A 17,494-nucleotide genomic window follows, 5' to 3' on the forward strand; every position below is an offset into this window, starting at 1 on the left:
ACAGTAATGTCCATTGAAAAATACTCCTCGATTCAGTAATGCAACAGTAGACAGTCTTGCAGCAGACCCCCACTTCTCCAGGAAAACATCACCTCTGAGATCTTGTTGCTGCCAATGAGTGCTTGTCCTAAGTGTTTTATGTCCTGCTCTGAATGAGACAAAGGTAGCCCTGAGTATGAGAGGTGAAAAGCGAGAGGTACGTCGTTCATTGAGAGAAAATTGAATCCCCCAGGCTGTTTTCTCAGGACCCCTGTAACGTACCATATGTGCGCCCTTAGTAGAAAGTAGGTCAAAGCTTAGTATGAAAAAACTTGCACTGTTTCCTGATGTGTGTGTGTGTGTGTGTGTGTGTGTGTGTGTGTGTGTGTGTGTGTGTGTGTGTGTGTGTGTGTGTGTTCATGCTTTACTGAGAGAGCTAGTACTGATCTTGGGGTTGGGGGGGGGGCATTTGTGGGGGGCAGTTTAGAGCCTGTCAGCAGGGCAGGAATGCACTGATGCAGACACGACAGGATCAGATGCCTCAAAGCAAAAAGGAATTAAAACAAAAAAAATGGAGGGAATGAAAGAGGGAGAAAATTGAATGAGCGGGGGGATGATAGAAAACAGAGCATTCCTCTTTAATGAAGTCAAGCAGCAGCAACAGATCCGAGCAAGTCGATCCGAGTTCTTCCAACGCGCCATGAACATGATAAAGACAGACCGGCATGATCTGCTCTTATTTATTTAATTGCCCCCCATACCCCCCCCCCCCCATCATCATCACCACCACCACTACCATCATTCCCACCACCAATTCTCCTTTCCTCCTCCCCATTTCATTTTCTTTCTCTCAGGATCTAGAGAGAGAGAGGAATAAGGACTGTTTTAAATTACTGTCAAAGCATCAGGACACATATGGCCAAGTTTCTGGAGCCCTCACATAAACCTAATTTTAGCCGAAAACCTTTCCGGGATTATGAAGCGAGGCTTTGTGTCTACTTTTCTGTTTTTGATCTTCTCGTGCTGAGAACAGGTAGTGCCTTCACGTTTCAGTGCCCCGTGTTTATACACAGGGAAACCTCTGTTTCATCCCTCGATGTTTTAAACCAGCAATTGTGTAGTTTCATGGTCTCGGTGTAACCCTGGCTTGCATTTCTGGTGTTTTCCCTGCATTGACACGCATACCAGATCTACGTGGGAGTGCTGAAGCAGGAAAAAAATGCTAAACAGCCTAGAGTAGGAATACCCCAAGAACTGGGCCAGGAAACTAATGGTTTGTCTTGAAATCTGAAAATTTTGAGAAAAAAAATATACTTCCAAATCCTTCCTTTTTATTCCAGACCCCCAAACCATTTGTATTTAATAGCAAAATCTTCTGATTGTGACATCACATGGTGAACGCCGTATGCTACTATAACTCTTGTTCATTCTTCCCTTCTCTATTCTTCCAGGATACTGAGTATAGCTCTATAACTCTTCAGCTCATTTTGTTATTGTTATTATTTTTAATATCTGCCCCATCTGAGAGAATTCCGTCAAGGTACCAGCTTTTGTAATATTAGACATATTAGTAATAGACATATGACATATAACTCATAACCCAGTCACCTCATTAGATCACACGCTGTTGACGTATAGAAGAGACGATATACTTGTTAGCACACTTGCTACTGGACCTTCAGGAAATATCATAAATAATGCCTGAAGCCATGCCAGAGTCATGACAACCAATTTTTTTCTTTGTATAAGGACACGATTAGTTGTCAAATGTCATCCTATATTGATTCATAAAACCATTGATACATTACACACTATTCCCTATAGGATCAAATGATTGTAGACAACTACAGTATATGTGCTTGTTAAAAATCCCGTCCAAATTCCATCTATTGCTCTAATTAACTTTACTCTCCTGGGAATATTTTGACTTAGTTTTGGAGTGCCTCCATGGAGATTATGGTATGAGGTTCATTTGGTGTTTCAGTTCATCTCAATGGCGTTCAGAGGGAATGAGGTCAGAACTCTGTACAGAACACTTAAGTTCTTCCGTTCCAAACATAATACGCCATGTTTTTATGGAGGTTGGAGAAGGGATAGTTTAGTGGTTACGATGTTGGACTTCTGATCAGTGGGTCATTATTTTAAATCACATACCCACTGAGCTGCCACTGCTGGGCCCTTGTGTAAGGCCCTTAACCTCTAACTGCTCAGTTGAATGAATGAGATAATTGTTGCTCTGAAATGTATGAAATGTTCATGTTAACTGTAAGTCACTGAATATGGGTGTCTGCCAAATGCTATAAATGTAAATGTAGGTTGTTTTGTGGCCAGAAACAACATGCTTGTGTTTTATAAATCATTTGTTTCATTTTATTTACTGTGTATTAGAAAATGTTTCATTTCAAATGTATTAAATACACACACATATGACTGTTTCACTGGATCATTCGTAATCATATTTTTGTACTTTGTTTTAAGCTCTTTCATGAAACAAATCGTTTTCATTTTTTTTAGGTGACGTAACCAAAAAGTGCTCGGAAAAGTTCCGAAAAGCTTCCAAGGTGAAGCTCCCTCACGCAGCTGTTTGAGAAGATGCCAGGAATGTGTAATGCAATCTCATCAGAAAATATTGCTGTAAAGAATTTCAAATATTAAAATGAAGGGGTTTTATACATGACTTTTTATCTGGGTAAATAAATAAATCCAGATGTGTAATGTGTTAATATCCTCATTAATTACCTGAGTAGAAAATTATAAATTGAAGAAAATCCCTTCTGTAAGCAGTGGAAAGATTCACAGATTCACATCGGTGCATCGGCATTAAAGTTAAAGATGTGATACGGCGATTTAAGTTGGCATTGCAATTTGCAAGTTGGCGATGCAATGTTATATTATTTAGAAAGTGACAAATAGTTGACATGTAGATTGATTCCTCCTCGCTAAACTGTTTTTACACTACGGAGACCGAGGCGTGTCTCAGGAGTCGCATAGAATACAGATTAACATGGCAGAGGTAGAGCTGTAACTTCCTGCAGACACAACAGTAAAAGGAACGACTGGTTTTATTAAATTTCTTGCATAGCATCATATTTTTTTGTTGCATTGAATCGAATTGTGTTGAATCAATCAATCAATCGGATCGCACTGCATCGTAATGGGGGGATCGTATCGCGACGCATGTATCATTCGCTATGCATCAAGATGCCGGTACATCGCTAGTAAGCAGGTGTGATGTTTGACAGGTAAGATATGTGTACAGTATATGAAAATTTAAGCGCTGCAAATTAAAGTAAGTGTGCTGACTTCAATACAATAAATGTGGTGGGTTTTATTTTTTGTAACTATTCATATCCTAGATGCAGTGGAAAACAAAATAACAGATTGCACAGACCCACACCTCGAGACCTGCAAGAGGAGGAATATCCTGCTTAGGCAGTAGACCTAAAGGCCTGCCTGTCCTCCATCAGGGTCGAGCTTACTGTCTTTAATCGCTAGGGTGGGCTGATAAAAAAGAAAAGAGATGTTAAGCAGTGGAGGAGCTTTTGTTTTTGGTGGAAAACAGGCTGTTTTTTTTTTCTCTCAGTTTATTATTGTTTAGTAATGGAGAAGGCTGAAGCAGGTAGGTAAGATTGAGGGAGAATGAGGAGCCCCTGGAATGCATTAAAATTCTGTCACTCTGCCCTGGTAAAAATGTGCACAGCATCTCACTGCAAAGAGTTCTTTATCTGCTCCTTGTTAACTTTACTCTGGAATTTCATTGCAAGGTTTAATCCATCCTCACTAATATGGTCGAGATAAATCTGCATTTTAATCGTAATGTGGATTGGTTCTTTATTTAAAATTTGGTTCTAAATGTGTGAAAATGCAAAATGGAAGGATCTAAAAACTTCATTCGAATATCCAGGTAAATAGTGAACGCAGTGTATGAAATGTTTATTTTGCATGAAATCTGGGATGTTAATAAAATCATAGTCACGATTCCTTGTGGCGCGAAAGGAAAGCATGTGTTTAAATAGCATTTAAATACTGACATTGTCATAGCTGTATGTACAGTAGCTGGAAGTTCAAATGTGCTAAATTGACAGTCCTGTTAATTATCTTCCCTTGAAAAAGTGTTAAATAGCAGTAAATAAAAGACATAAATGGCTTTATTCACGTCCCTTTAGAGGAAGCATGGGTTAACATTCTCTCTCCCCAGGTGGTAGTTGTAATATGAGAGGTGTATGTGGGTGGAATTTGGCGTGTGACCAACTTTGGGAAAAGTGGGCTGAAAATCCTCCTCAAAATATGTATAGACATGCTGATTGATAATGTTTATTAAATTCTTCTCAATATTATATACAGTGAGGTACACAATAAAAGAACACATGATGAATTCATAAAACCAACCCAATATAAGTCTGTGGACACCTGACCATCACACCTATCAGGTTCTTCTCTAAACTGCTTCCACAAAGACTAAAGCACACTGTATACTCCATAACGTAACTAAATTACTGGATGTCTTTTTTCTTTGTATTTATACACTGTAATGTTTATAATTTTACTATGTCTTTATTTTTTTTAATATATACAGTGAGGAAAATAAGTATTTGAACACCCTGCTATTTTGCAAGTTCTCCCACTTAGAAATCATGGAGGGGTCTGAAATTGTCATCGTAGGTGCATGTCCACTGTGAGAGACATAATCTAAAAAAAAAAATCCAGAAATCACAATGTATGATTTTTAAACTATTAATTTGTATGATACAGCTGCAAATAAGTATTTGAACACCTGAGAAAGTCAATGTTAATATTTGGTACAGTAGCCTTTGTTTGCAATTACAGAGTTCAAACGTTTCCTGTAGTTTTTCACCAGGTTTGCACACACTGCAGGAGGGATTTTGGCCCACTCCTCCACACAGATCTTCTCTAGATCAGTCAGGTTTCTGGCCTGACGCTGAGAAACACGGAGTTTGAGATCCCTCCAAAGATTCTCTATTGGGTTTAGGTCTGGAGACTGGCTAGGCCATGCTTGAACCTTGATATGCTTCTTACAGAGCCACTCCTTGGTTATCCTGGCTGTGTGCTTCGGGTCATTGTCATGTTGGAAGACCCAGCCTCGACCCATCTTCAATGCTCTAACTGAGGGAAGAAGGTTGTTCCCCAAAATCTCGCAATTCATGGCATCCTCTCCATAATACAGTGCAGTTGCCCTGTCCCATGTGCAGAAAAACACCCCCAAAGCATGATGCTACCACCCCCATGCTTCACAGTAGGGATGGTGTTCTTGGGATGGTACTCATCATTCTTCTTCCTCTATTTTGGTCTCATCTGACCACATGACTTTCTCCCATGACTCCTCTGGATCATCCAAATGGTCATTGGCAAACTTAAGACGTGCCTGGACATGTGCTGGTTTAAGCAGGGAACCCTTTCATGCCATGCATGATTTCAAACTATGACGTCTTAGTATATTACCAACAATAACCTTGGAAACGGTGGTCCCAGCTCTTTTCAGGTCATTGACCAGCTCCTCCCGTGTAGTTCTGGGCTGATTTCTCACCTTCCTTAGGATCATTGAGACCCCACGAGGTGAGATCTTGCATGGAGCTCCAGTCCGAGGGAGATTGACAGTCATGTTTAGCTTCTTCCATTTTCTAATGATTGCTCCAACAGTGGACCTTTTTTCACCAAGCTGCTTGGCAATTTCCCGTAGCCCTTTCCAGCCTTGTGGAGGTGTACAATTTTGTCTTTAGTGTCTTTGGACAGCTCTTTGGTCTTGGCCATGTTAGTAGTTGGATTCTTACTGATTGTATGGGGTGGACAGGTGTCTTTATGCAGCTAACGACCTCAAACAGGTGCATCTAATTTAGGATAATAAATGTAGTGGAGGTGGACATTTTAAAGGCAGACTAACAGGTCTTTGAGCTGATAGACAGGTGTTCAAATACTTATTTGCAGCTGTATCATACAAATAAATAGTTTAAAAATCATATATTGTGATTTCTGGATTTTTTTTTTTTTAGATTATGTCTCTCACAGTGGACATGCACCTACGATGACAATTTCAGACCCCTCCATGATTTCTAAGTGGGAGAATTTGCAAAATAGCAGGGTGTTCAAATACTTATTTTCCTCACTGTATAAACCCAGACAGAATCATCTCTACTCACTACTGAACTTATGTTAAGACATCCGGTCTTATGCATGGAACTGCATGTCCATCACAACCCCGTGACAGCTTCCCGATCCAGCCATGACGATGACCTTTTGTCCAAGTTCCTATTAGATTTTGGCATGAATATGTTTGCCTTAAGAATATCTATAAGCTGGTGTGCTTTAACACAAACAAATTTGCATTCAGAAGATACTGTATATAGATTTAAATTTAGTCTCGTTGATTTTTTTATTTATTTTGATGACATCATTCTGTAATTCAGCTTCTCATTAGATTTTTGTCTAATTAAATGATGTCTAGAATTTGAGGAGTCTCGCCCCATAACAATATACATATAATTTAGCTGAAGTTATTTAGCCTGGGCTGACCATTAAAACTAAATGCTATTGTGTATGTAAAAAAAAGGGGGGAGGAGCCAAATTATATGCTATAAGGCTTAAAGTATTTTACAGCAACTTCAAATATATACACACATATACGATGTGCATTGAAGTTAAACCGGGCCTTTTAATGTTACAGGTATAAAACTGGATGCCAGCATAGGGGTACTACATGCAGCAGTGAGTAGCTAGCGTGTCCGATTACTGATAGGCAGAGCAGACGTCACGGGCCAGTCCAGAGACCGTTAATCAAGATGGCAGACAACGGTGTCACTGCGTGCATGGAACTGCATGTGGTGATGAGGTTTCTTGTAAAAAAAGATGTAAAACCTACAGAAGACTTCAAGCACAGTACGGTGATGAGACGCTCAGCCGCAGTAAGACGGTGTAAAGGTTTCAAAGATCCCCGTAAGTCCGTCAGGAAGGAATCACGTTCGTGGTGGTTCCCTGGTGACGAAATGAAGCATGTTGGACGATTCGGGTTCAACTCACAAATCTTTCTATGCCGATTCTCTCCAGGCATTATTTAAACTCTGGGATACCGCCACTGTACGTTCTGCAGTGCTCACACAAGCGGAACCAAAACAGCTTTGATGTGGTCCTTCAGGCCGACTGGCCGGCAGCCCCTTGATCAGCGATGATTGCCTGGGTCTAATTGTGCTTGTGATTTACTGTTCCTGCTCGCCTTGTACTCGCTTTTCAACCAGACGTCTTCCCCTTCAACCCACACCTGTGCTCGTGCCTTTTCAACAGCCCACAGGCCTGCTTTCAGTACTAATCACCGCCACATTCTCTTAGCATGAGTGTTTCACTGCAGTCCTCTCATCATTGTTGTTCATGATGAAAAGATTCCCTTTCGGTATAGGTTCAGGTTTATGTGTAGGTGAAGTGAGGCATTAAATTTGAGCTGGTGGGAGAACCGGGTGCAAGAAAGGCTGTTTGAAAGTACTTTTATGTCTATATGAAAGCAGGTGTGTCATATTGTCATTGGGGCTTTGATGGTCCTCGCTGTGGTGATAATGAGTGTTTAATGGAGCAGGTGTGAAATAGCTACTTAGAAATAAATCTCATAGAGCAGAGCGGTAACATAAACGACGGTTTTCAGAGATGCAGGATATGACTCCTTTTTCTTACAGAAAACTGTCAGCATCAATGTTTTGTAGCTGAGCTCTGTGGTGGTATGTATGCAGTGTGTTTAAGAAGCTTTACTACTTACCCAAATGTTCTGCACATCTGGACACATGACCATGTATATGTTACAATAATTTCCAAATCCAAAAGGTATGTCGCTAATACGGAATTGCTAAAACTTTGCCTCTATAAAAGTCTCCACACTTTCATCAAAGGCATTCCATTGGATTTTAGAGTGTGGCTGTGTGGATATGTGTTCAATCAGCTACACTACGAGTTCAATTCGCTTCATTTTTTCCAGATCCTTTTTGCAGCCTGGTTGTAAAATATAGATCTCTGCTCACAAACAGGTCTATCAATGCTCAATCAGAAAGACCTGTTTCCTCGCTGTTCACATTTAACCAGACTGGGGTCTAAATACAATTAAAGGCTCTGAAATCCCTGTTGCCAGGTGCAGCGTTTATCGCATAATTGAATTCGAATCAATTCATTTTATTTGTATTTGTAAAATGTATAAGTTTATTGCCTGTAAATTTGCTCTTTATAATTGTAGGTTTATCCCTAATAAGTAAGTCAGTGGTGACTGTGGTGAGGAAAAACTCCCTGAGCTAGCATGAGGAAGAAACCTCGAGAGGAACCAGACTCAAAATTGGTGGCACCAAATGCCCGTTCATTACAGTGATTCAGCGATTAAATGCAGAACTGTTTATGCATTAATTCCAGTCCAAATCCATCCTCAAAGTTCTTGAGACTTCACAGAGTGTCTTCAATTGAAGAGAACTTCATCTAAGGCATCCAGATGAATAAGGGACATCCAAAGAGAAGAAAGGAAAGTAGTTAGTGTTGGGTGACAAGTTCTGAGGTTCAATCGGTGTTCCAGTTCTTCCTGAAGGTGATGTTCTCGAGTCTTTAACACACCATGTCTTGTGTTCAGGGGCAATGTCATGCTGGATCAGGTTTGGGTTTCTTTGGTTTCGAATGGAAATCGTAATTCTCCAGACATTCCATACAATTACATGCTTTCAACTGTGTTAGAAAAGTTTGGGGAGAAAACGGTCGTTCATATACTATTGGCCATACAATGTCAGTAGGAGATACTTAGAAGGATACTAAGACAAATGAGTGTGTATGTGTGTGTGTGTGTGGCTGTTTTTTTATGCTACCAGAGGGAGATTAGAAAATCAGAAGAAAATAGAGCTGGAGTCACTTCCAATTACTCAAATCAGAGCAGACAAAACATGGACCCTGGCAGCGTTACACAGTTTCTCTCAGCTGTACATAGAGGCATTAAAACCTAACGTGATCTTTCACTAATGCGTCTATCAGTGCCATACACATTGACTCAGTTAACCTTGATTGCAACAATCAGTATCAACTATACATAAACGAGATTGCAGTAGTTACCCGGGCACATGTTGTGGTGCTGAGGTAATGTTTTTTTCCTAACTATTTCCTTGTGGACACAACATTTTTTAAACACGATTGCTCGTTCAATTTTATATACATCCTGAAACGATAAAGTATGTGATTTTTCCAGTCTTACTGGGATTAGTTGTGGTAATTAAAAGTGAAAGTCATCACCTCTGTGTTTGTGCTATTACACCACTTCACACTCATTAAAATGGTAATAATAAAAATAAAAAACAACATCCATGTAGTATTATCACATTGTAAATGAGCCTGATTTAGGTTAATTATGTTACATTAATAATGCAATCAATCACATAACTTCATTTAATATATTTAAATATAAATAAAAAAAAAACTTTGGAAAATCCTTGAGTTTTCAGGCAGGTTGCCAGTTGTTTACTGTTTACACTGTTTTTTTATTTTTTAATTCACTTATTTTTGACTGACAGAAGAGCAGGAGAAAGATTGTCATGTATGCTTCTTACTGTATCTCAGAGGTGGGAAGTAAATAACAAATTGTTACTGTACGTTGGTAGATTTTTCCGAAATCAGTACTTTACTATTTTATTTTTTGTTTTTTTTACTTTTTACTTTCACTCATAACTTTTTTTGCACAAATACCTGTACTTTTTACTTCTCACATTTTCCAAACAGGCTACTTTTAGTTTCGATCTATTTGGTAGCAATTAATATTTTTTTTTTTTTCATTGCGCCATTTTCAGACCTTTAACCGATTTCTTGTCGTTGTGCAGGTTTCAGTGGTGGTTCAATCCACCACTGTTGTATCATTTCCTGACTCACACACACCACAGACATACTGTAGGCTAGTTCACGAAGCTAACAACGAGCAAGACAGCAGGTAACAAGAAATACAGGGTTAATGAGGTTGAGACAGAGCGAGTCAGTGATGTAAACATGACTTTCCTGATCACCTGATCATCATCATGATTTTTGCTTGCATTCTATACAAAATGTGCAATTCTTTTATATCAATATATTAATACAATGTGAGGTTCAGTTACCAGCATGAAAAGTCAAGTTTATTTCTATGGCGGCTTTTCACAACGGACATTGTCTCAAAGCAGCTTTACAGAATTTAACCAAACTTCCTTAGATGTTCTGAGGAAGAAACCTTGAGAGGAACCAGACTCAAAAGGGAACCCATTCTCATTTGGGTGATATCAAGAGTGTGATTATAGTCTTTAATTAATACAGAACACTGGAGAGTGAGAACTAACACTGGAATGTAAGATTATGTTTTTTCTACAGTCTTATAAAGTCATTTGATATTGACGCTAACACTGGTTATGGTAATGGCTACTTTTTACATGTCAGAGCCCAAACTTTACTTTAACTTGAGTGAGAAATTGAAGTCAGTACTTTAACTTTTACCAGAGTCTTTTAAAACATGAGTATCTGCACTTCTACTTGACTAAAGGATGTGTGTACTTTTGCCATCCCTGCTGTAGCTGAATTAAATAATGAGGAGGCTAATGTGATTGTTGTTTAAACAGGGTAAGCAGTGCAAGTCTGCAAACCATTCCAGCTTTGATCGAGCCAAAGAAATGGTCTTCAATTTCTTTAATACAAACCAGATCTGGCCCAGTGGTTCAAATAGTTTGGTTTCAGCGAACCAGCAACCCTACTTATATGAGACCTTAAAATAACTATTTTACCTCAGAAATACATTTCCAGTCACCATTAAACAAATGAAAAAAAGGGAAGCATTCCTGGCTCATGTGAGGCAAAGCAATAGTCATGTTTCTGATTGACTAAACTGATAACTAGTGACTGGAATGAACAGTTACTTAAATATGAAATAATAATGGATTAAAACATGTACCAATCACAAATGAATGATACAGCTGGTCAAAAGTGTGGAAACACCTAGTCTTTTATGCTTTTTGAAAGAGACATGCATAATCTATGAAGATTGACTTTGACCAAACAAATATATAAATATATAAATCTACAGATGTTCAACTTCAGGCACACTCTTGCCTATTATAAAACTGGCCAAAGATGTTCTTAACTAGTTGGAGATGTCTTTCTCCTTGTGATCCAGTTCATTCCAGAGCAGTTCAATAGGATTTAGGTGTGGTGACTGGGCAGGTCATTCCATGAAAGATGTCACTCCAGACGACTGTTTGTTTTCTAAATAACTTTCAGAACTCGGACGTACCCTTCAGCTCATCATCTTGTTGCATGGTTAAGTCAGTTCCAGTGAGCCGCAGTCCAGACGGAATTGCATGCTGTTGAAGTATGGAATTAGAACCATATTGTTTCAGTTTTCTTTTCACCTGGAATAAGTCTCCAAACTTACCTGCTCCAAAACAACCCCAAATAATTAAACTTCCACCTCCGTGCTTCACTGTCCGATCCTTGTGTGTTTTTACCTTTTACAAAGTTTGTAAAAAAAGGGAACATGCATGTGTCTCAAACATGAATTGGATTATTTTTTCTTAATCTCTGCTCTGAGTAATAGAATTCTCATGTACACACCCAGTGTGAAAGTGTTCACCTCAATTTTGGTGTTTGGTTAAAAAAAACACAAGCACAAATACTAACTATATGTTAAGTGCTGTTGACACATGGACTGCTGCATGTTTCCGAGCTCCTGTTACATTTGCCATGCACGTGTGATTGTGTGTGTGTGTGTGTGTGTGTGTGTGTGTGTGTGTGTGTGTGTGTGTGTGTGTGTGTGTGTGTGTGTGTGTGTGTGTGTGCATGCATGATGGAAAAGCTCTGGCTCTACCGTCTGCCTGCACACTCTCTTTGTCCTCCTTCTTGTATAGCATTTCAGAGACAATGGTGTAGATAGTAGCGTGTGTGTGTGTGTGTATGTGTGTGTGTGTGTGTGTGTGTGTGTGTGTGTGTGTGTGTGTGTGTGTGTGTGTGTGTGTGTGTGTGTGTCAGGGCGGGTGAAAGAGCAGACCACCTGAGTAAACGGGAGTTGCCTGCTTAGCCTCTACACAGATTTATGGGCTGTTTCCTCTGGGCTAAAAGGTCAGATTTAGAGCAAACGACGGAGACACTACTTCTCACGACAGTGTGTGTGTGTGTGTGTGTGTGTGTGTGTGTGTGTGTGTGTGTGTGTGTGTGTGTGTGTGATGATTTTTTTTCTCTATAGAGACCAAAAGTTCCCAAAATTTCAATACAAATAAGTTACATTAACATGCAGGAAATCTGGAATATTCCATAAAGATGGAATTACAAACGGGTGTGTTTGATAATTGAGATTCTGTCTGTAGTTGCTGTGGCCACATAACAGCTGTGTATCATATGTCTCATAAGGTCAGCTGTGATATACACATAGATTGACAACGTACATATATATATATATATATATATATATATATATATATATATATATATATATATATATATATATATATATATATATATATACATATATATATATATATATATATATATATATATATATATATATATATGTGTATTTTTTTATTTTTATTTTTTTTCTAGTTTTACTGAGTATCAAAGATAAAAGCTACTTTTATTCTCTACTCAAATGCATTTCTGAAATAGATTTCTCTCCACTATACTGAATTTTAATTGACATTAAGTGTTACCAATGACATTTTGCACCTCTGTTGAAGACCTGCATCTGCTGCTACTTTTGAGCACTGCTGGCCTCATTTTCAGTCCAAAAAGAGCTAAATTCCAGAAGCAGCTGTCAATGAAGTTAAAAACATTGGCCCTCTGAGAGGTGCATCCAATCACAGGTCAGCTCTGAATGTTTGGTTTTATTTTGTCTAAAATAATTTATGTTCATTTAATTTGTCCACTGAATACTTACAGTTCTTCTACTTTGTGACGATTCTGTCATTTAATTGGTCAATTGAAGATCCTTTTTTTTGAAAGATCGCTTTACAACTTTTTCTTTTTTTTGACTGACTTGTTTAATATTCGTTTTATTCTGCCATGTTGAAAAGGACATTGTGTTGATGGTTTATACGGCGTCAATTTGATTTGTATTTTAAGAAACAAAAACTCACTTACATGTGACTTGGTGTTGAGGACGAGTGCACCTTTGAACCTACATTCAATACGAGTCAAATGCTCAAGTGCTTTTTAATCCAGATACTTTTAAACTTTTATTTGAGTCATATCGAAATAAGTGATGTTTAATTTGTAATGGAGTACGTTTTGCAGAAAGATATCTATATTTTTACTCAATAGGATTTTCAGGCTCTCTTTTCACCTCTGTTTAAATCCAGAACTGTTCATAAAAACGGTGGTCCTGCGCCATTAACTCATTTTGATCCCATTCTCTGTATCCTCCCATCTTAACTAGGTGTTGTGGATGCAATAAAATGGGCATCTTTGGATTGTTTGTTTTTTTTGGTATTGTGATTTATTTAGCATCATATACAGTTTTTTGCCACAGTGACCTGAACACACACATTGTTCAAGGTTGCCATGTTGTAACACGGGAACTGCCGATGCACTGTAACGTCTCTAGGTTACGACCGTAACCATAGTTCCCCGAGGGAACGAGACGCTGCGTCGAAACGCTATGGGAACGCCCCTGCGTGACCGCGCTCTGAACCACGTGTGTAATCTGACCAATAGGCGTTTGGTACGTGACGTCATCAGCGGGCGACGTCGCATAAACAGGAAGCTACAAATGGCTGTGAGATGGACCAGACGCTAGCTACTGCGAGAGAAGGTATGCGCCGCAGGGATGCAGGGAGTGTGGCACGGAGACGCAGCGTCTCGTACTATAGTTACGGTCGTAACCTAGAGACGTTCCCCTTCAGGAACTCGAGCTGCGTCGAAACGCTATGGGAACGAGTGTCCAATCACGCCACACTGACCAGACCCTGCCTAGAGAGTGAGGGCCTCGGCACCAGCACGCAGGACAGAGGAGCCCGGGGTGGCTCTGAGGTCAAGGTCATAGAACCTGACGAAGGTCAGTGGGGTGGACCAACCCGTCGCGTCACAGATGTCCTGGAGTGGGACTCCAGCTGACCAGGCCGTAGAGGCCGCCACACTCCGGGTGGAGTGAGCTCGAACCCCGAGCGGTGCGGGGAGGCCAGAGGACTCGTGAGCCAACACAATCGCATCCACAACCCATCTGCTCAAAGTCTGCTTATTGGCCGGGAAACCTTTCCTGTTCAGGCCATAGCAGACCAGCAGCTGCTCCGACCTCCTTCACGGACTCCTCCTGCGGAGGTAAGTGTCCAGTGCTCGCACTGGACACAGCCGGTGCTGTCGCTCCTGTTCGGGGGCTGCATACGGAGGAGGGCAGAATGCCTGCAAGACGACAGGACGTAAGGGAGCCGAAGGCACCTTAGGCACGTACCCAGGTTTCGGGTAGAGAAACGCTCTGGTCATGCCAGGGGCAAACACCAGGCGGGTCGGGGCCACAGACAGAGCCTGCAGATCCCCGATCCTCTTCAGGGAGGAAACCGCCAAGAGGAAGGTGGTCTTGACCGACAGAAACCTAAGGGCCACATCGGCTAACGGCTCGAAGGGGGGCTCAGACAGAGCCGCCAGCACAACAGCCAGATCCCAGACAGGCACTCTGGGTCGTGTCCCGGGCCTCAGCCTCCGGGTGCCGCGGAGGAAACGTGTCACCAGTGGGTGCCTGCCCACCGTCTGCCCCGCGGGTGGGGTGCCATAAGCCGCGATGGCGGACACGTCAACCTTGAAGGTCAAAGGGGACAACCCTGCGGCAAACTGTTCCTGCAAAAACTCCAGAACTGAACCGACCGGGCAGTTAACCGAGTCCAAACCATGGTGCACACACCATGACGCGAACAGTCGCCACCGTGCAGAATATGACCTCCTCGTAGAGGGAGCCCTGGAGTGGAGAAGGGTGCCAACTACCTCGGTAGAGAGACCAGCCGCTACGAACTGTGCCCCCTCAGGGGCCACAGCCATAGCCTCCACAACTCCGGGCGGGGGTGAACCAAGGTTCCGCCCGCCTGTGAGAGGAGATCCCTCCTGGGAGGAATTTCCCATGGAGGGCCCTCGAGCAGGGACACCAGATCCGCAAACCATGGCTTGCCCAGCCAACGAGGCGCTACCAGGAGGAGACGGACTCCTTCCCGGCTAAATCTCTCCAGAACTCCAGGGAGCAGAGCGATCGGTGGAAAAGCGTACAGGCGTAGCCTCGGCCATGACTGCACCATTGCATCCAGCCCTAATGGGGCTGGGTGAGAGAGAGAGAACCAGAGGGGACAGTGCGAGGTCTCCTGGGTCGCAAAAAGATCCACCTAGGCTCTGTAGAACCTCCGCTATATGAGCTCCACCGTCTCAGGGTGGAGCCGCCATTCCCCAGGCCTCGGGCCCTGCCTCGACAGGGCGTCTGCTCTGCCATTCAACCGACCCGGGAGGTAAACGGCCCTCAAAGACAGGAGCCATAAGGAGCCATGTCCAGGAGCCATGTCCTGAGGCCATAAGAGGACCGCTCGCGCCAGCTTGTACAAGGGGCGAGACCGGAGACCCCCCTGGTGGTTGATGTAAGAGACCACCGCAGTATTGTCCATCCGGACCAACACATGGCGATCTCTCAGGGCCGGGAGGAAGTGCTGTAACCCCAAAAACACTGCCATCATCTCCAGGCAATTTATGTGCCACGAGAGACGTGGGACGCTCCACAGACCCTGGGCGGAGTGGCCACTCATGACCCCTCCCCACCCCGTGAGGGAAGCGTTCGTTGTCAGCGTCACGCGACGGCACGGAGCCCCCAGCACCGGGCCACGGTACAGGAAAGGACGGTCTTTCCAGACATCCAAGGCTCCCCTGAGGGAGAACCCCCTGCCCCGGAGCCACCACTGGAGGGGCCTCATGTGCAGGAGCCCGAGCGGAACTATGCTGGATGCCGCCGCCATATGACCCAGCAGCCTCTGAAACTGTCTCACAGTGAGTGGCTGGCCTTCACGCACTCTCCTGACGGCGGCGAGGATGACCTCGACCCGAGCAGGCGACAACCGTGCCTGCATCCTGGCCGCATCCCACACCACGCCCAAAAAGGTGGTTCTCTGTGCCGGAAAAAGCACGCTCTTGCGAGCGGTTAGCCGAAACCCGAGCACCTTCATGTGGGCGAGGACGACATCTCGATGCCGAATCGCCTGACGCTCTAAATGAGCCAGGATCAACCAATCGTCGATGCAATTCAAAATGCGGATGCCCTGGAGCCGCAACGGGGCCAGTGCTGCATCAACGCACTTCGTGAAGGTGCGGGGCGAGAGTGCCAGGCCGAACGGGAGGACCCGATATTGGTATGCCACGCCCCCGAAGGCAAACCTCAGGAACCTCCTGTGCGCAGGAAGGCGACGTGAAAGTACGCGTCCTTTAGATCTATCGTGACGAACCAGTCCCCGGACCTGATCTGAGTCACGACCCCCTTGAGGGTGAGCATCCTGAACCTGAGTCTTCTGAGAGAGCGGTTCAAGGAGCGAAGAGCCAGAATGGGACGCAACCCACCATCCTTCTTCGGAACGACGAAGTACGGGCTGTAGAAGCCTGACTCTTGAAGCGAGGGGGGAACCACCTCGATGGCCCCTTTCCCCAGGAGAAATCGGGCCCGCTTCTCCGATAGAGCCGAAGCTCAATTCAGCGAAGCGTGCGCATAGCCATCCGGCTACAATGGAAGCAATCGACACCCTCGAGAGCCGATTGTGCATGCTCCACTCCCAGGCAAACAACACACCGATCATGCGAATCCTTGCCGGTAATGAATCGCGGACACGGATGAACGCACCTACGGAAACTTTGCCTGCCAGCCATCACTCGATCAGAACACAGCGAAACAGCGCTTACCTGAACGAGCAGAAAGCTAGCGTCTGGTCCATCTTGCAGCCATTTGTAGCTTCCTGTTTACGCGACGTCGCCCGCTGATGACGTCACGTACCAAACGCCTATTGGTCAGATTACACACGTGGTTCAGAGCGCGGTCACGCAGGGGCGTTCCCATAGCGTTTCGACGAGCTCGAGTTCCTGAAGGGGAACTTATATTACTTATACTTTTGACAAGATAGAATTGAGTAATGGACTTAAACTTGTTTGAGAGTGTTGTGGGTGATTTCTTATACTGCTTGCTATTCATAATTTTTCTCTTGCATTGACAGCAAAGTAATGTAATCATATTCGTTCTGTATGTTCTCTTATTTCATTGAGAACATGGAGCCTCCTAGTTCCAGTGAAAGGAAACTCTAAGCTAAGCTAAGAAAAATTAAGCTAAGATTAGCTAAAGATAAGCTAAGAAAAGATAAGCTTAGTTTAGAAAAGTAAAGATAAGCTAAGATAAGCTAAGCTAAGAAAAGATAAGCTAAGATAAGCTAAGCTAAGAAAAGATAAGCTTAGCTAAGAAAAGATAAGAAAAGATAAGCTAAGAAAAGTTAAGCTTAGAAAAGAAAAGAAAATATAAGCTAAGCTAAGCTAAGAAAAGATAAGCTAAGCT

At 42.7% G+C, this 17,494-nt stretch overlaps 1 protein-coding gene across 1 annotated transcript; it reads right to left on the reverse strand.

The window, feature by feature from the left end:
• Positions 1 to 13,825: 13,825 nt before the first annotated feature.
• Positions 13,826 to 15,390, reverse strand: LOC310728729 (uncharacterized protein). The gene is made up of 2 exons (XM_083546545.1): positions 14,823 to 15,390; positions 13,826 to 14,674 (listed from the first exon to the last, which is right to left on the reverse strand). Exons 1-2 carry the CDS (start codon positions 14,837 to 14,839, stop codon positions 14,239 to 14,241), a joined length of 453 nt encoding a protein of 150 aa, XP_083402671.1. The 5' UTR covers positions 14,840 to 15,390; the 3' UTR covers positions 13,826 to 14,238.
• Between the last annotated feature and the right edge of the window lie 2,104 nt (positions 15,391 to 17,494).

This window comes from Silurus aristotelis (assembly GCF_946808225.1).
Source record: "Silurus aristotelis genome assembly, chromosome: 7".
NCBI classification, from domain to species: Eukaryota; Metazoa; Chordata; class Actinopteri; order Siluriformes; family Siluridae; genus Silurus; species Silurus aristotelis.